We start from the raw sequence: 26,458 nt of genomic DNA, 5'->3' as shown, positions 1-26,458 counted from the left end.
GTGTGTGTGTGTGTGTGTTAATTTAAAAACATGTTACAAAACATTCACAAATAAAAAATACATGAATATGGGAGAGCAAAGAGAATTAAGAAAATTAAGAGCATTTAGGCCAAGTTACACAATTTTATCACTTAAGAAAATGTGTTTGATTTATTGGCATGAAGTTAACCTCTACAAAAATGTCCAAGAGACAAATGTATGTTAAATATAAAAAAGTACTTAATTCTATATCGTAGGAAAAGAATCAGAACTCTTTTTCAGTAGTTCTGTACTTCTATCCATTTCTAAAGAGAAAACCCTTAAGTTACATCTTCACTGTTCTAGAGGATTAATACGGTATGATCAAATAAGGAGAGCTCTGAGCACATCAAAGAAATTAGTTAAGTACTGAGTGCATTTATATTCACGCTCTATATTGATCCTGTTATTTTTAATCAGGTGGGCAAAAATTGGACAGGACTCAAATGTCAGCTTGTTAAAAAGTGCTCTGATATAATTTAATGAAAGGTATTTTGTTCCAGTGGATATTAGTTATAAATACTTCCTTAAGGAGTTTAATATTTTTACCCATCATTGTACAATTTAGTCTCAAAAATACGGTTTTGGATTCTGTTCAACATGATTTCACTTAAACAGGTGGTTGATTAGTTGTTTTCATAGACGTCTCTCACTGTATGGTATAAAAGTATCCTCAAAGTTTTATTGGATCATCAAACATCTAGGAGCTCTCTGCAAAGACCACAAGGTGCAATCAATCAATCAACCAATCAAGTAAAATCAAGTCAGACAAAATCCAGAACCTTTTATTTTCAGATTTAGGCCTAGTCCACACGTAGCCGGGGTTTTTAAAAAACGAATACCCGCCCCTCCAAAAACTTGCATCCACACCACCGCGTTTTAAAAACAAACTCTGTCCACACGTACCTGGATAAATACGTTGTTAAGGACATGCCAGACCTGTAGGCGGCAGTACTTCCCCCGTTCTTAACCTCGTCCTTCGTCTGTGGTCTTCCGCAAGGAGCAGTAATTCCGCTTGCAAAAACAAACAAGCAGAAAGCGCTTGGACAATTGATGGATCGGGTAGTGACAGAGCTTAGCTCTGAAGGCTTGGAGGACCCAAGATGGCAGAATGAGCAGCGTCTTCATGCAGGCAGTGTAAAAAGATACGTTTTTTATCCTGATTACTTAAAGTAGTTTGTGCTTAACCCAGTAGTTTCAACCTTAAATTTTGCAAGGAACCCGAAACCTACACTTTTAAAGAGTTTCGTCATCGAATATTCGCCAGTTTAAGACCTATTTGGAAGCAATGATGGAACACGACTACAGTTCAGCAGCTCTAAGGGAGGCTTGCGACGATGATGAAATAGAGGAAATGGAAGCAATTCAAGATATCTCAAAAGAGGAGAAAATCAACAGGTTCCACACACCAACTAAAAACCCTAACCCGAAGAAGAAAAGAGGGCCTGGAAACCAGCCAGTGGAGGATGAGAGTACTGCCTCAGCTATTTTGAAAGCAGTCAACGCTTTAACAGTAAAAATGGATGAACAGACGGCCCTGCTTCGTAAGTTGGATCAACGCATCGAAAAGAACACAGCTGAGATCGGCCAGAACAAGGAGTCGATTACCAAGCTTCAAGAGAAGGTTGTTGAATTGCACAAAGAAAATAAATTACTGCGCAGTCTTTGCGAGGACCAGGCTCGTTACAAGAGAAAGTGGAACTTGAGGTTGATCGGTCTGCCTGAAAAATCTGAGGAAAATGTAAGAGAGACGGTAATTGGGTTACTCACCAGAGTTGTGCCAGTTTCTGTGGATAAACTGAGGGATACCGTGGATACGGTTCATCGGCTTGGAGTGAAAGGGAACGCTGCCTCTTCCACGATCCCGAGAGCTGTAATGATCCAGTTCAGCATGAAAACGCTCCGAGACGAGGTTTGGAAAAAGTCCAAGGATGCGAGAGTCTGCAAGGAGATGAACGTTCGCTTCAGGGAGGATTTCTCCAAGGAGGACCGGGAGGCTCGCACTAAACTATGGCCACTAGTCCAGGAAGCCAGGAGAAAAGGGAAGAGGGCCTTTCTGAAAGATGGGTATGCCCTTATTGACAACAAGAGAGTGGATCCAAACTGAATTAATAGGTGGGATTCTATTCTACTCTACCTCAAAGACATGTGATTGTTAAAAGGTTGCAAAAATAGCTTATTTCTTAATAAAGGGTTATTGCACAAGTATGTTCTTGAAATATATGTTCAGGATAAAGCTGGTTGTTCCTGCGCCAAATTACTTCTCTTAAAAAAAAGGAAAATAAAACAAACAAAAAAACTAAGTGTTCAGAAGCATTCTATGTTATCTTTTATTTCTTTAAATACAAGGGGGTTAAGAAATAATGTGAAACGTAAAGCAATTTTTCTGTTTTGCAAGGAGCAAAAGTCTAATTGTGTTTTTTTACAAGAGACACACTCAGTTGAAGAGGACACAAAGTTCTGGAAGTTACAGTGGGGGGATTCTATGTTTTTTAGCCATGGCTCCTCGCACTCAGCTGGCGTGATGATTTTATTTAACCGGTTTCCAGGTAATGTTATTGACTGTAAGAAGGATCCTGAAGGTCATTGGATAATGGTGGTGGTAGAAATTCAAGGTTTGAACTATATTCTGCTGTGCTTATATGGATATAATGTCAGATCTCAAAACAAGAAACTAATGTCCTTATTGAGTGATCAGCTGCAAAAATGGAAACTTAATTATTTGTCTGACAGAGTTGTTATTGGTGGAGATTATAACGTTGCCCCTGATTTATTCTTGGACCGCCTTCCTTCTAGGGCAACATGTCATACTTATGAAGATTATATTCTTAACTTGACTACCACAAACAACCTTTGTGATTACTGGAGAATGAAAAACCCATTTGCAACTAAATTCTCATGGTTTAGTCCTTCAAACAATGGTCAATGCTCTCGAATAGATTATTGGTTACTATCAAACAATTTAAGTGATATGGTTTCTAAATGTGGTATATCTGCATCCCCCCTGACGGATCATTGTGTTATTATCTTAGATGTTTTACTTGACAAGCGAGAACAGATAACTGCAGTATGGAAGTTTAATAACAGCCTTTTACATAATTTGGACTTCTGTACAGAAGTTAAAGCTTTAGCTGAGGAAATTGAAGCGCTGGAAATGTCAAGCTTGAACAAATGGGAATGGTTCAAATTCCAAATTAAAACGGTATCGATCAAAATAAGCAAATCCTCCTCAAAACAGAAAAAACACGAGCAACAAAACATTGTTGAAGGTATCAACAAACTATGCCTCAAAAAGGATCTATCACTGGAGGACCATATTCTTCTTAATAAATTTCAATCTCAACTAGATAATATTTATCTAGAAAAAGCTAATGGTGCTTATGTTCGCTCAAGAGCGCGATGGATTGAAGAAGGAGAAAAAAACTCTTCATATTTTTTCAACCTAGAAAAACAAAGACAAACAAAGAAAAAAATTTGTAAACTCTCATTGCAAGATGGAATAACAGATGATCCAGATAAAATAAATAAGGAAATATTTCACTTTTACAGGGAATTATACAAATCCCATTATTCTAAGGAAGCTGCCACAGATTTTTTTGTAAAAATAAAAGAACACATCACACCACTAGCAAATGACTTAAAAAATCTTACAGAGGGAAAACTTGAGATTGGTGAGTTGGATAAATCATTAAAACAAATGCCTAAAGGTAAATCTCCAGGAATTGATGGGTTGACTGTAGAGTTTTACATCGGTTTTTGGGAAAATATTAGAGTATGTTGTTTAACGCTCTTCTGGAATGCATCTCTATAAATAGTCTCTCCCCTACAATGAAATATGGTCTTATAACACTAATCCCAAAACCCAACAAAGATAAATTGCTTCTAGATAACTGGAGACCCATAACGCTCCTATGTAATGATTATAAATTACTGGCCCGTGTATATGCTAACCGCTTAAACAATTGTTTACCCCAACTAATAGGTGAATATCAATCAGCCTTTATAAAGGGTAGAAATATACACAATCATATTCGGTTAATCCTTGATATGCTTGATTATAACGAGCTGATAGAATCGGAAAGCTTGATTTTGTTTCTAGACTTCTGTAAAGCCTTTGATACGGTTGAGCATCCCTTTCTGTTAGATACATTACATCACTTGGGTTTTGGGGACACATTTTGCAAAATAATAAAAATGTTTTACTCTGATATCTCTAGTTATGTATCTCTTAATCCAGGAATGACCAACAGATTTGAGGTTGAAAGAGGTATTCGACAGGGATGTCCAATCTCCCCCAAACTGTTCATATTGACCACACAATTGTTAGCGCTTGCAATCCTAAAAGACCAAAATTTAAAAGGCATAAATATTTTTGATAAGGAATTTAAAATAAGCCAATTTGCTGACGATACGGCCCTATTTCTAAAAGATAAATCTATGGTAGTGCACGCCCTCAACACCATCTCGTTATTTTCCCAGGCTTCAGGACTGTTTCTAAATATCAACAAGTGTGAATTACTTCCGGTTCATTCATGCAATGAATCGGAGATAGATTCAATAAGGGTGGTAACCGAAGTGAAATATCTAGGTATAGTTATGACCAAAAACACAATAAGGAGAGAAGAAATAAACATCTCTAATTGTATATCGAACATGAAATGTTCTCTCAGTAGATGGCTAACTCGAGACCTAACTATTTTTGGAAGAGTCATTCTCTCTAAAGCAGAAGGAATCTCTAAATTAATATACCCCTGCCATTCTCTCTATATTTCTCCCAAAAATATTAAGAAAGCTAGCTCCATAATTTTCCAGTTTCTCTGGAGAAACAAAACTCATTATATTAGAAGGTCCCAGTTAGTAAAGGACTACAACAAAGGTGGTGTTAAAGCCCTGGATTTTGAGTCCTTAGTTGGAACCTTTAAAGTTAACTGGCTCAAAGCTTGTTTAACTCAGTCTGATTCTATGTGGTTCCATATACCCAAATCTTTATTTAAGAAACTAGGAGGATTGGAATTTTTGTTAAAATGTGATTTCCAGATCAACAAAATTCCAATGAAACTTTCGAACTTTCATAGACAAATTCTTTTGTTTTGGAAAATGGCATTTATGCACAATTTTTCTCCCCACATGTCAACATTATGGAACAACAGAGTAGTTACGGTTAACGGAAAGTCCCTTTACATTAGAAACTGGCATGAGAAAGGTATTCTGTTTATACATGACCTTATGGACTCAAATGGGAATTTCCTAGATGTTAAACCATTTACACAAAAATTTAACTTTAACTGTGATCAAAAAGAATTCCATAAAGTTTGTAGAGCAGTCCCAGTGGCGCTACGGCTCCTAATACATAATAATATGTTATATTCTAAGGTTTCACCAACACTGCCTAATCTTAAAATAGGTGAATTTAGGCTACTGGACAGTAAATTGGGAAATAAAATCATTAATGCAAATTTTAAAGCTATTCTATATCAAGGTTTTACTGCTGGAAGGTTTTTACAAGCCCTTAATAGGGACCAATCCTTTATGGAAAAAGCCTTTTCTAAATTTGTAAAGTGGCCAGTTGCACCCAAAGTCAAAGAAACACATTTTAAAGTAATCAATAATGTTTACCCAGTTGCTGATTTTCTAGAGAGAAGGTTCAAATTTGAAAGTATGCAGTGTGCTTTTTGTGATTCAGCCTGCGAAACATTACATCATCTCTTTTTTTGGTGCCCAATATCAACTACATTCTGGTGGCAAATATATAATTGGATTTCACTAAAAATTAATAATATTCCAAGATTTGAAGTTGATCATATTATTTTCTACATGGATAATCTGCCTCCTTCTATATCGGATATGATCAATGTAGTGATTCTCCTTGGGAAATACCATATTCACTGTAGCAAGTGGAAAAACCTATTACCCTCCTTTGCCAGATTTATGAATGACTTTAAACAATATTTTTCCTCGCTTAAGCATCTAAAATCAGGCCGATTTGTTACAATTTATGACAAAATCTCATCTCTCTTGGTCTTAGACTATTAGACTCTTATCTCCGGTGCTACAGGATTGTATTTGTACTTGCAGGAGTATTATTTGGACGTTGTGTTTACATTAACCCCCTGTCTTGTGTCTCGATTTTGGAAATGTCCCTTTTATTTTAGTTATGTCCCTTTTGTTTTCACATATCTATTTTATGTTGTACATAGATGCTGTCATGTTGTTCACTAAGCTGTTGGTTTTGGCTGTTGTATTGACGAGACTGTAATCCTCAATGAGAATATGTATCTTGTTCAATTATAAATAAAGAATACAAAAAAAAAAAAAAAAAAAAAAAAAAGCTCTGAAGGCTTCCATGATGCCGGCTAGTGTAAACACAGGTCGCACACGTGATGTCAGCATTTTTTTTGTCGCGGAAAGTGACGTTGCGGACCTTAAAACTCCGGTTTTGTCCGTCCACACGCAGTCACCCAAAACGGAGAAAACGCAGATCTTCACTTTGGCCGGAGTTTTTAAAAAGATCCGTTTTCGTGTGAAAAAACTCCGTTTTCGTGTGGATGACAGGCCAAAACGTAGAAAAATATCTACGTTTTGGCAGATCCCCGGCTACGTGTGGACAGGGCCTTAGTTGTCAATTTGATTCCATGCAAAGATGAAAAAGAACATATTCAGAATATCTGTATGCTGAAGCAAAAAAAAAAAAAAAATCCTCATACAATTTTTCTAAGGGGTTCTGATGTTAAGGTTCTCTTTTACTTTTTGTATACCTGATATTGATGCTTGGCTCTCTGGTATGGTTTTGTTTGTTCTGGTTGTTTCAGCACCAAATAAACCACTGGTGAAGTCCTGCTATTCAAAACAAAATTTTCAAAAGGGTATTAAAGCAGAATGAAACTGATCTTGGCAATTTATGGTCTACTGATTAAAAAAACATGTCCATAAGAAATGTCGCCAACTCTGCATCAGGTATACTTTCCACTGTCACTTACCCTAAAACCCTAAAGAAATAATTAATAATTCATGAAAATGGGAAAACTCTTGAGTGCTGCTCTAAAGAAAGATGAAAAGCAGCCATCGTCACTCTGAATGAACTGTTTTGAAGGAACTTTTTATTTTAAAAATAGACCAATCAGAAACTGAGTTTAAAAAAACTGTCAAAACTTCATATTTTATATTCAAGTGTATTTTAGATAATTTAAGGCATGAACAGACCATCAGTGTTCTCAGATTATTTTCGTCTGGGATCTAACCAGTGCTGAAACCAGAATCCACCTTGGCTCCACATTCCTGCCTGCTTCCCTGCTCCACAGTCCCTTTTCCTGGAGACTTTAATCACTCATTCCCACTGTCCTCTGTGTCTTCCTGTGCCACTCCAGCTTGTCCGTCCCTGTGTCTTTCTGGGTAGTTCAGGATGTGCCGGTTGGTGTGGATGATGTACTGCTGCTGTTTAAAATACATTTTCAGCACGCCCTTGATCAGCACAAATGCAATGCCTCCCTGTGAATACACAAAACAATCATTACAGCAATGTTATCTACAAAACGTAATTATCATCTTTGTAATCATGCTCTTATTTTGACATGCTGTGTGCACTTCCTCTTTGGCTTGACTAATTCTTTCTAACGCTGGGGACACACCGGCTGCCGAAGCGCCGCGAAAAGGGGACCACCTTCATTCGGCGCCCTTGTTATCCTATTCTATAGACCACATGGGCCGCTAAAGCACCACGCGCCGGCGCTCCACAAAATAAAGTACAGAAAAAGGTGAACATTTTCATCCTGCCTTTCAATATCACTGTTACATATATATGACAACGCCACACAAACCACATTGGGACTCATTTTTTCCCGGTGTTCTATCAGAACACCTAGCTTGTAGCTAAAATTAATATCAGATTCTGCCAACAAAACAACTCTAAAACAATTTATATGTAAATGTTTTGCATATTTATTGCAAAATCTGATTTTTCTGCTGCTTTGCTACAACAACATTATATTAATAAGAGATGATTATACCTTTTGTTTTACTACAGCGTTGTTAAGGCTTCAGATTATTAAGAATGCGTTGTTTCAGCTGTGAAATTTGTCGATGGGATCAATGAAAAAGAACGTTTGTCACAGACTCCATGGAAACTTTCAGAGAATCTACAAAAAGTGGCTTTTAATCAGCTTTGTTACTGACAGACTTTTGTGAGTTTAGAAAAGAAGCAGATGAGACGGTGTGTCCGACAATGTAGTTTTTCATCTGACAATATTGGGGGGGGGGGGGGGGGGTCTGTTTGGCCTTGGCACTCAAAATGCCTTGAGACGGCCCTGGGCGTGTGACTGACTTTTGAAGGTGATCTGAATTGTATCAGATGTAGAAATATGACATGTGTATATCGTGTTGTTTTATACAGGTAAAAACATGTAGTGGAGATAAATCTATACCTACATTTTACTTTGCAAACATTTTTCTTTGTTTTCTTGTTTTTATTTAACTATTTTCCTGTCCTGTCTGTCTCTCATCTTCCTGCATCTCCTCTAAACTCTCCAGAAAATCTGCTGCCTGGATTCTTACTTTTTCACCTCATCAGTTACTTTTGAGCAGATCAAAGGGATCTCCTGAGCGCAAAGCAGAGCGCACGTTTCGATGCTGCGTCAGTGAGGTGAAATCACGGCAGCACATGATGAGCGAGTGCATCAGAAACGATTAAAAGGCAGAGTACCTGAGGACATGATTGATCGTGTGTTAATTAGTTTTTTGGTTGCGCCACTTTGAGAATGTACCGTGCGCAGAACGCAGCTGCCTGGAGCGCACCAACGATCAGCGCTGTGCCGCTCTCGGTGTTCTCTGCTTAAAAGAACCCCGGCAGCTGAGAGTCCATATAAATGATGTAATGTAGGTGGAAACATTTTCCCGGCTCTCCCTGGATGTGTAGGATATCCAGCTCCCCCATAATTTGATCCCTGCTCCTGGATGAAAAACCGGACATTATCATCAATACAAGAACCCCCCGCCCGGACAGAGAGTGAAAAGTGGACATGTCCGGCCTCCTGGTTTGATGCCTGCTCCGGCATTCTCCACGCAGTTTCTGGAAGATTTAAACACGAAACGGGAGACTGTCTTAAATGCAAGACAGAGCCTGGTCATGCTACTCTCCAGGTAAGCGCATGTTGGCACGGAGTGCACGTGGGCTGTGGGGTGGTGCGTTCAAGAGTTGGGGTTGCTAAGCCGTTGCTTGGCCCAATCTTGGGCCCCTAGCTACCGCCTGGCGCCACCCATGGGTCTGAGTCTTATTTCAATAACCCTGTAAAAGGTCACTTTAGCACATACTAGCTCAAGGAAAGGATTTAAAAATATGAAAAAAAATTCACAATATCCCTTTAAAGGCTGATCTTGTTATTATGTCATACATTTAGATGAAAACTCCTCTTAAGTAGTCTAAATAAAATCAGCTGCCCTTCTCACCAGTATGGTGCGCTGCAGGTTGGAGGGGACCTTTCGGAACAGCAGCCGTCCCACCACACTTGCTATGGAGGGAAAGACAAGAGCTCCACACAGAGTCCTGGACACAGACAGGTGATCTCCTGACCCTGGTCCTTCAGCAGGCAAGCGGGGCTGGTAACCACTGCTACCTGATGGGAGACACATTAACATTCCTTCTTAGCTGTGATGATTCAGCATGTTTTCATGCTTCCTGGATGTTGAATCCAGAGTAAGATGCTATCTGCTTCCTGAGAACAATTGGAATTTTAACTAACTGATGAACATTTGAAATAATAAAAATTGGAAACTTCATAATCTAGTCTCAGGTATCAAATCAGGATCCCATTCAAAGCCCTTTACCTGGAGAAAAGAACTAAATTTTTTAAGTCTTTGGTATGACCTGACCAGATTTGAACCCCATTCTCCCAGTCCCAGGGTAGACACCACTAGGCTACTGAAAAGGTATGATTACAATCACATGTTCCTCTGTTGGAAAGATGCATTAAATGTCTGCTGACACTAACTGATAATGGTACTAATGTGCATTTTCAGACACACCATGCCAATAATTTAATCACGTTTTAATATCATTTCAAGTAGCAAATTAGCACAAATAATGACTTACCTGCATTTTCACCAAGTGCACTTCATAGAGGCCCACAGTGTGGGTATTGGGACTGGGCCAAAGACTACGTCCCACTTCAGCCTTCTTAATAGGAGAAAAACTGACAACCCCCCAGCCAGCTGAGAGTGAAATCTGTTTTAAAGTAATATTCCTTCCAACAGGAATGAGATATTAGATGGCTTTGTGATTAATTCACTGTAAAACTCTTACTCATTGTACCGTTACCATATCAAGTTTCAATTCAAGTTTATTTATATAGCGCCAAATCACGACAAGAGTCTTCTCAAGGCACTTCACATAGTAAATATTCCAATACAGGTCAGTTCATTAAGCCCATCAGTAAAATGTTTCCTATATAAGGAACCCAGCAAATTTTCACTCATTCAGATTCAAGAGTTCTGACTGAATGATGAAAGTTTTCTTTAACAAAGCATTAAAAGCAAAAAGCAATCTGTGACAGTTTTACTGTGAGGTGTTCTAGGATGTGTCTGCGTGCTCCTACCTGACTGACGCTTGTAGGAGTACTTCTGCCATACTCTCACTAAATATTCCTCCCAGCGGATCATCTTTCCCAGGACCAGCAGCACGGGGATGGTGGGCAGACCCATGAGCAGGAACAGAGGGTCAGCTCGCTCCATCACATACAGACCCTTTTTATGACCGACGACCTGCAGATGGAAGCAGATCCGAGTCAGGAGGCTGAAACAAAGTCACGTTTCAGGAAATCTTTCTGTCAGCCGTGTGCACCTGCATGACCGTCACCGCTCCGTATGTGACCGCTGACCAGTAGACCGTCCCAACCACTACCCCAACAGCAGCAAAGGGACTGATGCGAGACAGAGCTCTGTCCACTTGTTGTAGGAAGTACACCACTGGGCCTGAGGAGCCACAGGACAAAACATTCAAATCAGAGTTATCACTGTTTTCTTCTCCTAACTTTAGCAGTCTTTCCAGCTTCTTTCATCCCACTGTCATTAACGACATTCCTGATTTGCTTGTGAGCTTTCCAAAAACTGGGCTACAAAATTCCCAGTAGTCCTGCTCAATATTTAGGACATTATGTGAAAATTTTTACTTTTGATTACACATCACCCTTTTTGTGTTTAAATAGTTTTACATCTAAAAGCAAAGCAAAGTCAGACCATTATCTTTTGCCATAGTTTTAGTAGTTGCCATTCTCTGCCTGTAGGGGACAGTGAGGACAACTGGGTAAAGCTCAGAAATACCTTTAGAAGGTTTTACTTCCTGATCAACTCTGACGAGATCTTACAATTTTTCTCAAATGCTAAAACACATTTCACAAACGTTTCCTCCATGTTCCCCAATGTCTAAACACAACACCCTTTTCTAAAACTACATAAACACAACCACACCTTCTCACTTCAAAACTCAAACTTTCACACCAAAAGAGCAGCTCGAAGCTTTCAAAAATGTAAACACTATACACATCATTACACACTACAGCAAAACAATTGAAAACACAATGCTCAATTTGTGAGAAGGTTTTTAGTTTCATAACTGCCAATTTGCCCATTTTTAGAAACTTTGCAGTTACGGATCTTAGATCTCTGCAGAGGATTAGGCATTTACAGTAGATTTGTGAGTTTCATATGAGTATAAATCTAGAAAATTCTGCATGTACACTACTGTAACACAACTCAATGCAAAAACAGAATCTACTGCACACAACAGTACTCTTGAAAACATGAGCAAGGTGTGATTTTTTTTAATTTACTTTATTCACAACGCACACACACACACCACAATCACTGTGCGGCATCATGTCACTGAGCTGCATCGGGCCACATCACCTCATCCACATCGCAGGCTATATTGTCTCTTGCCAGGCACCGCGGGAAAAATGCCCTGGAATGGGAAATCCATCCTTGAAAGGCCTCCACTGGGATGTCACCACAGGCCAGCTCCATTGCCCTTAGGAGGTTCTCTCTAGTGTATGGTTGTCTGTCATAAACCTTCCATCTCCACGATGAGAAGAACTCCTCTATAGGGTTCAGGAAAGGGGAGTAGGGTGGCAGACAGACGTTTAAAAAGTGGTTACTGTTGGTGGTTAACCACTCTGATTTGGTTTGTTCTGTGGAAGCGGACATTGTCCCAAATTATCACATAAATGTGATGTGCGGGCCCAGGATGGTGTTGTTGGCGGTCCAGGAGGATGTCTTTTAGCTCCTCTAGGAAGGTGAGGAGATGTTGGGTGTTGTAAGACCCAAGGACAGCGTGCCGGTGGACAAGCCCCTCCGAACCCATGGCCGCACATAGAGTAATATTTAAACCCCCCCGTTAGCCAGGAACCTCAGTGATGGCTCTTTGGTCAATGATGTTACGGCCTCTTTGCCTTCGTTTCTGCAGGATGAAGCCAGCCTCATCCAGGAACAGGTGTTCAGAACAACAGTCAATCAGGAAGCACAGTATTGTCCAAAACTAATGTAAGCCACTGAGCAACACAGTATATCCACTAACTGTACTGTGAACATGGATGTATACTTACCTGCACATACTCGTAATGTAGGTCTTTGTGTTGCGCAGAGTTGCTCTCAAAGGGAACCCTATAGACCTGTTTCATCCGCATCTTTTGGCGCCAGAGAACTCTGTCTATTGTGACTGTTGCTCGCATCTCTTCCGTAATGATGGTGCAAGGTTGTCTTGCTCTCCCTCCTTGACCTTCTCCTCTCCCTTGTTGGCCTCCTCCTCTTCCTCCTCTGATTTGAACTCCTCTTCCTCATTGGCCTGCTCCTCTTCTTCCATGGCCAGCTCTTCTCCCTCCTCTGACTCGAATTCCTCTTCCCCTGACTCTGCTGTTGACTGTTTTGATTTGTTTGTTCCATTTGTGTTCTTAATTGAATGACCTGGAATCGGGTTGTGGGCGGAGCTACACACCTGTGAGAAATAAAAGGGCTGCTCATTCACAAAAATAAAAAATTGCAGGCCAAACGCAAATACGACTGTGTGTCTATTTGTCCTCTGATGCCGGTTTCCAACTCTTATTCAGCATGGCTGCGCCAACAGGTTATGGGCCCAGTAAAGAGTTTGGAGGCCGATGGAACCGCTTATGTTTTGACGGAGATGAAAAGAATTATGAACTGTGGGAAACAAAATTCCTAGCGCATTTGCGCCTGCTTGGCTTAAAATCCATCATCCTGAGTGACGGTCCAGCTGCAGATGATGATGAAGAGGAGACGGAGGATTCCAGCAAAAATGAGGAAGCATATGCTGTTCTAATTCAGCTCTTGGATGATAAGAGTTTATCTCTGGTAATGAGAGACGCTGCAGATGATGGCAGGAAGGCACTGCGGATCCTGCGCGACCATTACGCAGGAAAAGGAAAACCGCGCATCATCAGTTTGTACACAGAGCTGACTTCTCTCCAAAAGGGTGTGAATGAGAGCGTCACAGACTACATTATCCGGGCAGAGACAGCTATCACGGCACTGCGTAATGCGGGAGAGACACTAAGTGATGGTTTATTGACAGCAATGATTTTAAAAGGCCTGCCTGATGCATTCAGACCATTTTCTGTTCACATCACGCAGAGTGATGAAAGCATAACGTTTGCAGACTTTAAAACAAAGCTGAGGAGTTACGAAAGCACAGAAAAGTTTGGTGCTTCCGGGTCAGAAGAGGACAACGTGATGAAGTTGAGGGGAAGAGACACCTGGAGTACTAGATTCACCTGTTACACCTGTGGGCAAAAAGGCCACAAAGCTGCGGAGTGTACATCAGCAGGGGAGCGCCGAGAGCAAAGACAGTGGTGCAGCTTATGTAAGAGCGCCACGCACAAAGACGCGCACTGTCGACGGAGAAAGCGGGACAAGGTGAAGCAAGCGGTAGACGAGGAGGACCACACCTTTGCTTTCAAGGTGCGACTGGATGACGATCCGGGCAGGATTGTAAAGATGAAGGGCCTCATGGTCGACTCAGGAGCAACGAGGCATATCATTACTGATGTTGGCATGTTTGAAGAGTTTGATCCAAACTTCACACCCCAGAGTCATATTCTGGAGTTGGCTGATGGAGATCGGGCCAGCGGGATTGCGTTAAAGAAAGGCACCGCCAAAGTGTGTATGAAGGACCGTACAGGACAATATGTGGAGATGAGACTGAAGGAGGCGCTCTACGTCCCATCATTTTCACAGGACATATTTTCAGTGAAAGCAGCTACAGCGCAGGGAGCAACAGTCATCTTCAAAGAAGGACAGAACCGGCTCATCCATAAAAACGGTATGACTTTTGAAATTAACACACATGACAGACTATTCTATCTAAGTACTCTGCAAAGTAAAGTTGATAAATGCAATGTGTGTTATGATGTTCAGACGTGGCATACAATATTGGGTCACTGTAATTATGATGACATACTGAAATTAGAAAACGTCACAAAAGGTATGAAAATAAAAGGGGAAAGCAAGAAAGCTGATCAGAAATGTGAAGTGTGTATAAATGGAAAGTTTGCACAAAGTAGAAATACAAATCTAGACGAGAAGGCTAAAGAAGTGCTTGAACTTGTTCACACTGACCTGGCTGGGCCGATAGAGCCAGCAGGTAAAGATGGATTCAGATTTGCTGTTGTATTCACAGATGACTATTCAGGAGCCATGTTCACTTATTTTCTTAAGGCTAAGAGTGATACTGTTAAAGCTACTGAGAGATTCATTGCTGATGTTGCCCCTTATGGAAAAATCAAATGTATAAGATCCGATAATGGAACAGAATTTACATCTTCGGTGTTTCAATCACTGCTCAGCAAGAATGCCATCAGACATGAAACTTCAGCTCCTTACTCACCCCATCAGAATGGGACTGCAGAAAGAGCATGGAGGACCTTGTTTGAGATGGCAAGATGCATGCTGATAGAGAGTAAGCTGCCTAAAGAGTTGTGGACATATGCAGTACAGACTGCTGTTATAATCAGAAATAGGTGCTATAACAGACGTCTTGGACAGACTCCATACTACCTGCTAACTGGGAAAACACCAGACCTGTCTAAAATGAGAGCATTTGGCTCAGAGTGTTTTGTTTACAAACAAGATAAAAGAAAGTTGGACCCACGATGTGAAAAGGGCATGTTTGTAGGCTACGACAAAAACAGCCCTGCATTTTTGGTTTTCTTCCCAGACACTGGTAAAGTATCGAGGAACCGGTTGGTGAAGTTTGTGTCAAAACAAACAAAGGAATGTAACACTCAGACAGACGAAGACATGTATGAACATTTGCAACATAGGAATAGAGAGGAGACAGTTCCAACACCTGATGTGACCGATGTAGTCCCCCAAGAGATGAAAACGGAGATGTGTGATTCCAACACCAGCATTAAAGGTGAAAGTGAGGGTTGTGACATTGCTCGTTATCCAAAGAGAGAGAGAAGACCACCTCAGTTTTACACTGACTGTGATTATCAAGCAAAGTCTGATGATCATGTGATGAATGTGGATTATTGTTATCGTGTGGCATGTGATGTCCCTAAGACACTACAGGAGGCATTGAGCTCTTCAAAATCAGAACAGTGGGCTAGGGCTATGAAAGATGAAATTGATTCTCTTTTACAGAACGACACGTACACGTTAACGCCCCTACCTGAAGGTAAACAAGCAGTGGGGGGTAGATGGGTTTATACTGTTAAAGAAAATCCTATTGAGACAACATACAAGGCCAGATTTGTGGCAAAAGGTTATAATCAAGTGTATGGTACTGATTATAATGAGACCTTCTCACCCACTGCTGATATGACGTCATTACGTGTTTTGATGCAGCTCGCAGCTCAGTATGATTTAGATCTTCATCAGATGGATGTCAAAACTGCATATCTGCATGCCCCCATAGACTGTGAGGTTTATGTGGAACAACCTGAAGGATTTGAGGTCAAGTCTAGGACAGGAGAGGAATTGGTGTGCAAGCTCAACAAATCATTGTATGGTCTGAAGCAGTCAGGACGAAATTGGAATAAAATGCTTCATGATTTTCTTGTTAAAAATGGTTTTGTCCAAAATGCAGCAGATTTCTGTGTTTACAGTAGACGGAATGGTTATGAAGAGGTCATATTGATAGTTTGGGTTGATGATCTTATTATTGCAGCAAGTGATTGTCAAATTCTCAAAAGTGTGAAGGAAATGCTGGGAGCAGAATTCAAAATGAAAGATCTAGGAAAACTGAGACATTTCCTTGGCATTGACTTTACCCAGAAACAAGGAGAAATAAAAATGAACCAAAAGAGATGCATTACCAAGATTTTGGAAAGATTTCACATGACTGATTGTAAGCCAAGGTCAACACCATGTGAAATGAAAATAAAGTTTGACAGTGAGGGTGAACCTGCTGACTCAAAAATATATCGAGAAGTGGTTGGCAGTTTAATTTACCTAATGACATGTACTCGACCAGATCTAAGTTACGTTGTCGGTAAATTATCACAATATCTGTCTGAACCGAAACTACAACATTGGGTTGCAGCTAAACATGTGTTGAGGTATTTAAAAGGCACTGTGGACCAGGAACTGTGTTTCAGAAAACAGGAACCTAAGGTCAATCTGAAACTTGAGGCCTATAGTGATGCGGACTGGGGAGCAGACCAGAATGACAGGCGCAGTGTCACTGGCTACTGTTTTACTTTGTCTCAGAGTGGGCCTGTTATTTCCTGGAAGTCAAAGAAACAATCCACTGTGGCTTTATCCACATGTGAAGCAGAATACATGGCTTTGTCGGCTACTGTTCAGGAAAGTCTTTATCTTGTACAGTTGCTTGCTGGAATGAATGATGGAGTGGAATACTCACCTGTAACTATATTTGAGGATAATCAAGGTGCTATTGCCCTTTCAAGAAACCCAGTCCGCCGCCAACGCTGTAAGCATATAGATATACGATATCATTTTGTTCGATCTGTACTCAGCGATGGGAAAATAACCATTCATTACTGTCCTACAGAGGAAATGGTAGCAGATGTTTTCACCAAACCTATGTCCAAAACAAGGATGGATAAGTTTGTGATGTTTATATTTGGCATTTGAAGAGTTTTGTTTGTGTTTGATGTATAGGAATGTATTTGCCAATTTAAGAACAAGTGGGGGTGTTGACTGTTTTGATTTGTTTGTTCCATTTGTGTTCTTAATTGAATGACCTGGAATTGGGTTGTGGGCGGAGCTACACACCTGTGAGAAATAAAAGGGCTGCTCATTCACAAAAATAAAAAATTGCAGGCAAAACGCAAATACGACTGTGTGTCTATTTGTCCTCCGATGCCGGTTTCCAACTCTTATTCAGCATGGCTGCGCCAACATCTGCCTTCATCCATTGTGTTTGTTTGGAATCTTCAGCAAACTGTGCACTCCGAGCTTGCTTTTATACATGTGGTCACAGCATTAGCAACAGGCGTCTTCAGTTTTGAGTTGTTGTGTGTAATGAATGACGACAGGTGTGTTCATTGTGTTCAATTAGTGCTGACTGTGGCAAGCATTTGGCATCACATGAGCTTTCATTTGAGAATATGAGCAGAGTTCTTTTGCAACTTGTGTTTTAGCAAGGAAAAATGTGTTTAGATTTATGAGAACGGAGGATTGTATTTTGTGAATTGTGTCTTCATGTGAAATGTGTTTATGCTGTTGGAAAATGATGGCTAGATTTAGTAAATGTGTTTAGACAACTGGTCATTTGGTTTAGAGGATTGGCTTTTGTGTTTTAGCATTGAGTACAGGAGACATCTTAACTCCTGTTAGGTCTGAAGAACTCACCCATTCTGGGGAAGATGATGCGGTACTCTGTACCACACTGTGGACAGTTGACCACGCCGCTGCTGTTTCCTTTCTGTTTCTCATCCAGCCAGCGCTGCAGACATGACTGGTGGATCCATTTGGTGCAACCTTTGCACCTACAGGGACTCACCCACTCAGCGCAGTAGTCATCTCGTTCAGTGGCAAAACACACCCAGCAGTGTCTGAACAACACACACAAATAAACAATGCAAACAAGTAAGCTATAAATACCAGTTAAAGGATTCAGGTCTGGTCTGGGATCAGATGTTACAAAAACCATTTAAGGTGGTAAATGTGCCCTTATTGTTTTATTTTATGTAGAATAACATCAACATAAATAAGAACTGAGAAGATGATTCAAGATCATTTTATTGTCATTGCACAGGTGTACAACAAAATTGGCATTGCACTCATTAAAGACAGCTCACATAGGACGTAGTAAAAATATAAGTTAAATAAAAATAACAAGGTTAAAATTGTTGTCATGCACACACAATCTCTCTCTCTCTCTCTCACACACACACACACACACACACACACACACACACACACACACACACACACACACACACACACCCTTTAACCACTGGTTAAACAACGTAACATTGAGTTTAACTCTGGAGAAACTGACTTATATTGTTAAAGAGAAGGCCTCTGAATTTTATAACATTTGGAAGATATTTCTGGATCTACTGAGGAGTGGGGATTTGGAGGGGGGCGAGGGGTGAATAAGATAACTAGACAATGATGAATAATGTCTGACATGTTGTTGGGAATATACTGTGTAACTTAAATGTTAATTTTTTTAATTTTTTATTTTATTAGTTTTTATTTTTATTTTATTTTATTATTTTTTTCTCTTATTTGCTTGCATTGTTTGTTATCTTAAATTATTATTCACTTACCTTGAATCTGTTAGGATTAACATTTTTATTATTACTATTATCATTATATTAGTATTTTAATACCTGCCATATGTACATTATATTTTTGTGTTGGATACTGTTGATGGAAGGGGGGTAAGGGAAAAAAGGGGGAAGAAAAAAAACTAAATAAACATATGTTTAAAAAAATTTGTACTAAAATTTAAAAGTGAAATATATTTTATTTTAAAATTAAAATAATTATTTACACATTTAAAATGTGAGCAAATAAAGAGTTAGGATTTTTACAAGATTGAAATGTATGTAAAGGTCTGTTAATAAAATATCTGTGAAGTTTATCCAAGGAACATCAGTAAGTGTCCTTACTTCTCAGGCTGCTCCTCAGAGTTGGCCATGATGCTTCTAAACACACCCTGCTCCCAGTGGCGCTGGACCCATCAGAATCAGTGAAGGAGCTACAAAATAAACATGTACACACAGTTACAGCAAGGCTCCTAACTGGAGCAAACAGAAGAGCATGATCACTCCTGTTCTGATGTCTCTGCACTGGTTACCCGTTAACTTTAGAGTTCATTGTAGAATCCTGACTATAACTTTCAATGCTCTACATGGTGAAGCTCCTCCCTATATTACTGAACTGTTAAAGCCTTATGCTCCAACCCGAACCCTCAGGTCCACACACCAGAACCTTCTAGAAGTTCCAAATACCAGATATAAAAGTCGAGGTGATTGCTCCTTCCAGACTGTTGCACCCCGACTTTGGAATGATCTTCCTTTACCCTTACGCAGTATTGACAGTTTGGACACTTTTAAAAAACAGGTAAATACCCTTTTATTTAAAGCTGCTTTTACATAAACCTTTTATTTTCTTATTTTTAACTCAAAATTTTAATCATCTTTCATCTGTTTGTTAAATTTTATAATTTTATGACATTTTATCTGATGTTAATCTATTTCTGTTTTGAGATCATTATGATTTTAGGACTTTGTTTTATTTTGTTTTGATCTACACTCAACAAAAATATAAACGCAACACCTTTGTTTCTGCTCCGATTTTCCATGAGATGGACTTAAAGATCTAAAATTCATTCCAGATACACAATATTACAATTTCTCTCAAACATTGTTCACAAATCAGTCTAAATGTGTGATAGTGAGCACCTGTGCTTTGCTGAGATAATCCATCCCACCTCACAGGTGTGCCACATCATGATGTTGATCCGACATCATGAGTAGTGCACAAGTGTACCTTATACTGCCCACAATAAAAGGCCACCCTGGAATGTGCAGTTTTTTGCTTTATTGGGGGTCTGGGGACTCAGAACCGGTCAGTAACTGGTGTGACCACCATTTGCCTCATGCAGTGCAACACATCTTCTTCGTATAGAGTTTATCAGATTGTCAATTGTGGCCTGTGGAATGTTGGTCCACTCCTCTTCAGTGGCTGTGTGAAGTTGTTGGATATTAGTGGGAATTGGTGCACACTGTCGTATACGCCGGTCAAGCACATCCCAAACATGCTCAACGGGTGACATGTCCGGTGAGTATGCTGGCCATGCAAGAACTGGGACATTTTCAGTTTCCAAGAATTGTGTACAGATCCTTGCAACATGGGGCCGTGCATTATCTTGCTGAAACATGAGGTGATGTTCATGGATGTACGGCACAGCAATGGGCCTCAGGATCTCATCACGGTATCTCTGTGCATTCAATAGGCCATCAATAAAATGCACCTGTGTTCTTTGTCCATAACAGATGCCTGCCCATACCATAACCCCAACACCACCATGGGCCACTACAACACTGACAACAGCAAAGTGCTCACCCACACAACGCCACGCACGCTGTCTGCCATCTGCCCTGAACAATGTAAACCGAGATTTATCCATGAAGAGAACACCTCTCCAATGTACCAGACGCCATCGAATATGAGCATTTGCCCACTCAAGTCTATTACGGCGACGAGCTGGAGTCAGGTCAAGACCCCAATGAGGACGACGAGCATGCAGTTGAGCTTCCCTGAGATGGTTTCTGACAGTTTGTGCAGAAATTGTTTGGTTATGCAAACCAATTGTTTCAGCAGCTGTCTGAGTGGCTGGTCTCAGACGATCTTGGAGGTGAACATGCTGGATGTGGAGGTCCTGGGCTGGTGTGGTTACACGAAGTCTGCGGTTGTGAGGCCGGTTGGATGTACTGCCATTTTCTCTGAAACGACTTTGGAGATGGCTTATGGTGGAGAAATTAACATTCAATGCACGAACAACAGATCTGGTTGACATTCCTGCTGTCAGCATGCCAATTGCACGTTCCCTCAATGCTTGTGGCATCTGTGGAATTTTGCTGTGAGACAAAACTGCACATTCCAGGGTGGCCTTTTATTGTGGGCAGTATAAGGTACACTTGTGCACTACTCATGATGTCTGATCAGCATCTTGATGTGGCACACCTGTGAGGTGGGTTGGATTATCTAAGCAAAGCACAGGTGCTCACTATCACACATTTAGACTGATTTGAGAACAATGTTTGAGAGAAATGGTAATATTGTGTATCTGGAATGAATTTTAGATCTTTAAGTCCATCTCATGAAAAATCGGAGCAGAAACAAAGGTGTTGCGTTTATATTTTTGTTGAGTGTATGTGAAACACTTTGTGATTCAATGTCTGTGATAAGTGCTGTATAATTAAAATGTACTTACTACTTACTTACTATATAAATATGCACACATCTGTCTTTCTATCTTAGTGACAACCATCCATTGACTTCCATTCGTTTTTGTGATTGTATTATGCCTAACCAATACCCTAACCATAACCATTGCTGATCTACTCCTAACCCTAACCTTAACTAAAAATCTTAATTCGCACCATACCTCTAAAACCAACAGGTAAGCTTTTTGAAAAAAGTGAGGACTACAAAAATGTCCTCACTTTGAAAATTACCTCATTCTGGTGGTTAACACCTTGTGATGGCCTGCAATTTGTAATAGGTATAAGAACACACACACACACACACACACACACACACACACACACACACACACACACACACACACACACACACACACACACACACACACACACACACACACACACACACACACACACACGTTCTTACTTTAGTTAAATCTTCCATCTAAGTAGATCTACAATTTGACCAAGTGGGCAACAGAACCAGACTGAATACTGATGTTTTTGTGTGATATTATTTCATACCATGGCGCATTACCCAAATACATATTGGGTTATGAGATTTATTTAAAAAATATTAATAATAACCATCAACAAATGTAAAATGCAACAAAAGAGACTAAACAAAAGATTGCCAATTTTCTACTAAGTGAAACTGAAGGCATTTCTTTTTAGAAAAATGAAACTACTGTACCTATTTTTTATTTTGGTATTTATTTAACCAGAATGAACACCCCATTGAGACAAAAAACTTTTTTTTCAAGGGAGACCTGCATTTACTGAGCATTTATTTTGGTAGCATTTAGCGCCTTGCACTATAATTAGAATACTTAAAGTGGGTTTCTGTGGAAATGTTTTGATTAATAAATTTCCTTTGGTATAGCTCTTTGCACAAACTTTGGTGAAAAATGTATTTATGATCAACATATTACTTATAACCAGTCATAACAGAACTGGAACTGCTAGCTAACTACGGCACTAACTTCTGCTGCAAATAACAACATAGTTTTGTGTAAATAACTTTTTATTTGAGGTGTATGAGAAGGTTTTATGAATAAAGATAGCTAGGATTAGGATTAGATTTGTTTAAAACAACAGAAACACTATCAGGCCTCGATCCTTCAGACTAACCCTGAGCCCATCTGTCAAAACACACAAAAAACCTGTTTCTGTAAACTGAGGTTGTTCAAAATGCTATCCGCAATAGGTAAAACTTTAATTATTAAGACGCTTATTACATAAATACACTTTAAAATGACCTACGCTTTAGGTGAAAACCTATGTAACTTTTACGAAAAGTTACTAGAAACTGAAACCAACCTTAACGTACTCTTGCTGAAGCTAAAAACGTGAAAATCACTCAAAAAGGGGAATAAATCAAGATTTTAATGATTCGTTGAACGTTTAGGTTGTTTGTAAACTGTCAAATTTTAGTCACCATAGTCATGTCATCAAAATGTAGCTATAACTCAGTTAGCTACTTCAACTATAAACGTAAGTTTAACATCAGACAAACAGCACAGCAACAAAACACAAGTATGCCAATTGCCCACTAGCAAGAAAATATTTGTGTTACTAAAATAAAACCGGTGCTTACCTGAAAAAAAAACCCCAAAACATTAGACTATTTAATCTGACGTGTTTGTGTCTGCTCATATGGCTACTCTCTGGAGTTACTTCTATTCAAATAGCCGGCATATGACCCGGATACAAGCGCAAAGAATTTGTATGCGAGCTATCCGTTCATATCAGTACGAGCTGTCCTTTCACTGTGTCATTAAGAGCTGACACCATAAAGTTTCAATGGAGAAAACGATTGAAAAACTGTCTGAAAGTGTAAGCCCAGCCTGAAACGTAAAGTGAAATTAATTTTAAACTCCACCTGCAGAATACGCTATTGTCTCCGCCGGGATTTAAATGGTGCATACCCCATATGACAAAATAACACGCCTGGATTGACCACTAGCTGTTTCCCTATTGGTTAAAGGGTGTGACGTTATCTGCTGCGTTCAAGATATCAGGGAAATCTTAGATTGTATATTCTGTATCCATCCATCCATCTCCTGAACCCGCTTTGTCCACGCAGGGTCGCGGGGGGGGGGGGGGGGGGGGGGGGGGCTGGTGCCTATCTCCAGCAGTCTACCAAGTGGGCGGGGTACACACTGGACAGAGGGCCAGTCCATCGCAGGGCAACATTCTTTATATACATTATATGTATATATATATATATATATATATATATATATATATATATATGTGTGTGTGTGTGTGTGTGTGTGTGTGTGTGTGTGTGTGTGTGTGTGTGTGTGTGTGTGTTTATATACAGAGGTTTGGACTCGAGTCATTATTTTAATAACTTCTGACTTGACTTGATGAAATCTATAAAGACTTACGACTTGACTTGGACTTGAACGCAAATAACTTGCAACTTGAATCGACTTGCATCTGTTGACTTGATGATAACTTGAGCATATTTGATATGTTAGCACAAAAGTGGCAAGACGTGGACAAAAATCTTAAATCATTCTTCATTCTGGGTTTGATCTTGTACTGCTAAATGCAGCAGCATTTTGTTTATAATCAATTTCAGTCTCCTCCTTGAACCGTCACCTTATCGTGGTGGAGGAGTTTGAGTGCCCTAATGATCCTAGGAGCTATGTTGTCTGGGGCACTTAGTGCCCCTGGTAGGGTCTCCCATGACAAATTGGTCTTAGGTGAAGGGTGAGACAAAGAACGATTCAAAGGATCTTTCATGGCGGTTAAAACGAAGAGTCGGAGTACCCGGCCCGGAGGGTTACCGGGGTCCCACCCTGGAGCCAGGCCTGGGGTTGGGGCCCGTGAGCGAGCGCCTGGTGGCCGGGCTTTTGCCCATGGGGCCCGGCCGGGCCCAGCCCGAACCGGATACATGGGCTCGTCCAACTGTGGACCCACCACCCGCAGCAGGAACATGAAGGGTCCGGTGCAATGCGAATCGGGTGGCAGACCAAGGCGGGAGCCTTGGCGGTCCAATCCCCGGACAAGAAAACTAGTTTTTGGGACATGGAACGTCACCTCGCTGGCGGGGAAGGAGCCGGAGCTTGTGGCAGAGGTTGAGCGGTACCGGCTAGATATAGTCGGACTCACCTCGACACATTGCATTGGCTCTGGAACCCGAGACCTGGAGAGGGGTTGGACACTCTACTTTGCTGGAGTTGCTCCGGGTGAGAGGCGGAGGGCTGGGGTTGGCTTTTTGTTAGCCCCGAGACTCTCTGCCTGTGTGTTGGGGTTTACCCCGGGGGACAAGAGGGTAGCTTCCTTGCGCCTTCGGGTCGGGGAACGGGTCCTGACTGTTGTTTGTGCTTATGGGCCAAATATCAGTTCAGAGTACCCACACTTTTTGGAGTCCCTGGGACGAGTGCTAGATAGTGCTCCATCAGGGGACTCCATTGTCCTGCTGGGGGACTTCAATGCTCACGTGGGCAATGACAGCTTGACCTGGAGGGGTGTGATTGGGAGGAACGGCCCACCTAATCTGAACTCGAGCGGTGTTTTGTTATTGGACTTCTGTGCAAGCCGCAGTTTGGCCATAACGAACACCATGTTCGAACATAAGGATGCCCACCGGTACACTTGGTACCAGGGCAGCCTAGGTCACAGGTCGATGATATATTTTGTAGTCGTATCATCTGACCTGCGGCCGTATGTTTTGGACACCCGAGTGAAGAGAGGGGCGGAGCTGTCAACTGATCACCACCTGGTGGTGAGTTGGATCAGATGGCAAGGGAAGATGCCGCGTAGACCTGGCAGACCCAAACGCATAGTGAGGGTCTGCTGGGAACGCCTGGCAGAAGAACCTGTCAAGACGGTCTTCAACTCCCACCTCCGGCAGAGCTTTGACCACGTCCCGAGAGCAGTGGGGGACATTGAGTCCGAGTGGGCTTGTTCCACTCTGCGATTGTCGAGGCGGCTGTTGCTAGCTGTGGTCGTAAGGTGGCCGGTGCCAGTCGTGGTGGCAACCCCCGTACCCGCTGGTGGACACCAGAGGTTCGGGGAGCCGTCAGGCTGAAGAAGGAGGGCTACAGGGCGTGGCTGGTCTGTGGGTCTCCGGAGGCAGCAGACAGGTACCGGATAGCCAAGCGGGGTGCAGCAGTGGCAGTTGCCCGAGGCAAAATCTCGGGCGTGGGAGGAGTTTGGTGAGGCCATGGAGAAAGACTATCGATCGGCTCCAAAGAGGTTCTGGCAAACTGTCCGGCGCCTCAGGAGAGGAAGGCAGCAACTCGCTCACACTGTTTACAGTGGGGATGGGGAGCTGCTGACGTCAACTGAGGCTATAGTCGGACGGTGGAAGGAATACTTTGAGGAGCTCCTCAATCCCACCAATGCGCATTCCGAGGAGGAACCAGAGCTGGGAGGCCTGGGGATGGACTGTCCGATCTTGGGGGCAGAAGTTGCTGAGGTAGTCAAACAACTACACAGCGGCGGAGCCCCGGGGGCGGATGAGGTTCGTCCTGGGTATCTCAAGGCTATGGATGTTGTAGGGCTGTCATGGTTGACACGTCTCTACAACATTGCGTGGTCATCGGGGGCAGTTCCTAGGGAGTGGCAGACCGGGGTGGTGGTCCCCATCTTTAAGAAGGGTGACCTGAGGGTGTGTTCCAACTATAGGGGGATCACACTCCTCAGCCTCCCTGGAAAGGTCTACGCCAAGGTACTGGAGAGGAGGGTCAGATCGATAGTTGAATCTCAGATAGAGGAGGAGCAATGTGGTTTTCGTCCTGGCCGTGGAACTGTGGACCAGCTCTATACCCTTGCAAGGGTGATGGAGGGGGCATGGGAGTTTGCCCAACCAATCCACATGTGCTTTGTGGATTTGGAGAAGGCTTATGACCGTGTCCCCAGGGGCACCCTGTGGGGGACGCTCCAGGAGTATGGGGTGGGTGGCTTTCTGTTAAGGGCCATTCAGTCCCTTTACCAGAGGAGCGTGAGTTTGGTCCGCATAGCCGGTAGTAAGTCGGACCTGTTCCCAGTGAGGGTTGGACTCCGCCAGGGCT

The 26,458-nt window shown here is 41.5% G+C and overlaps 1 protein-coding gene across 2 annotated transcripts in view; it reads right to left on the bottom strand.

Annotated features, from left to right (window-relative positions):
- Positions 1-7,095: 7,095 nt before the first annotated feature.
- marchf5l (membrane-associated ring finger (C3HC4) 5, like) overlaps positions 7,096-26,458 on the bottom strand; it is a 21,364-nt gene continuing 2,001 nt past the window's right edge. Inside the window, exons 1-7 of one of the 2 annotated variants that reach the window (XM_070552197.1) lie at positions 23,026-23,132; positions 19,107-19,195; positions 17,836-18,038; positions 10,847-10,977; positions 10,602-10,767; positions 9,457-9,623; positions 7,096-7,503 (exon numbers count right to left, since the gene is read on the bottom strand). In XM_070552197.1, coding sequence (XP_070408298.1) covers positions 7,339-7,503; positions 9,457-9,623; positions 10,602-10,767; positions 10,847-10,977; positions 17,836-18,038; positions 19,107-19,135 — 861 coding nt within the window. In that variant the 5' untranslated portion in view covers positions 19,136-19,195; positions 23,026-23,132 and the 3' untranslated portion in view covers positions 7,096-7,338. Of the gene's footprint in view, positions 7,504-9,456; positions 9,624-10,601; positions 10,768-10,846; positions 10,978-17,835; positions 18,039-19,106; positions 19,196-23,025; positions 23,133-26,458 lie in introns of those variants that run through there. The other variant, XM_070552198.1, reaches the window with a different exon arrangement.

Source organism: Nothobranchius furzeri, chromosome 6 (genome assembly GCF_043380555.1).
Source record: "Nothobranchius furzeri strain GRZ-AD chromosome 6, NfurGRZ-RIMD1, whole genome shotgun sequence".
NCBI lineage: Eukaryota > Metazoa > Chordata > Actinopteri > Cyprinodontiformes > Nothobranchiidae > Nothobranchius > Nothobranchius furzeri.
The sequence above is the reverse complement of the archived record's forward strand: the minus strand, read 5'-3'. Positions and strand labels throughout refer to the sequence as shown.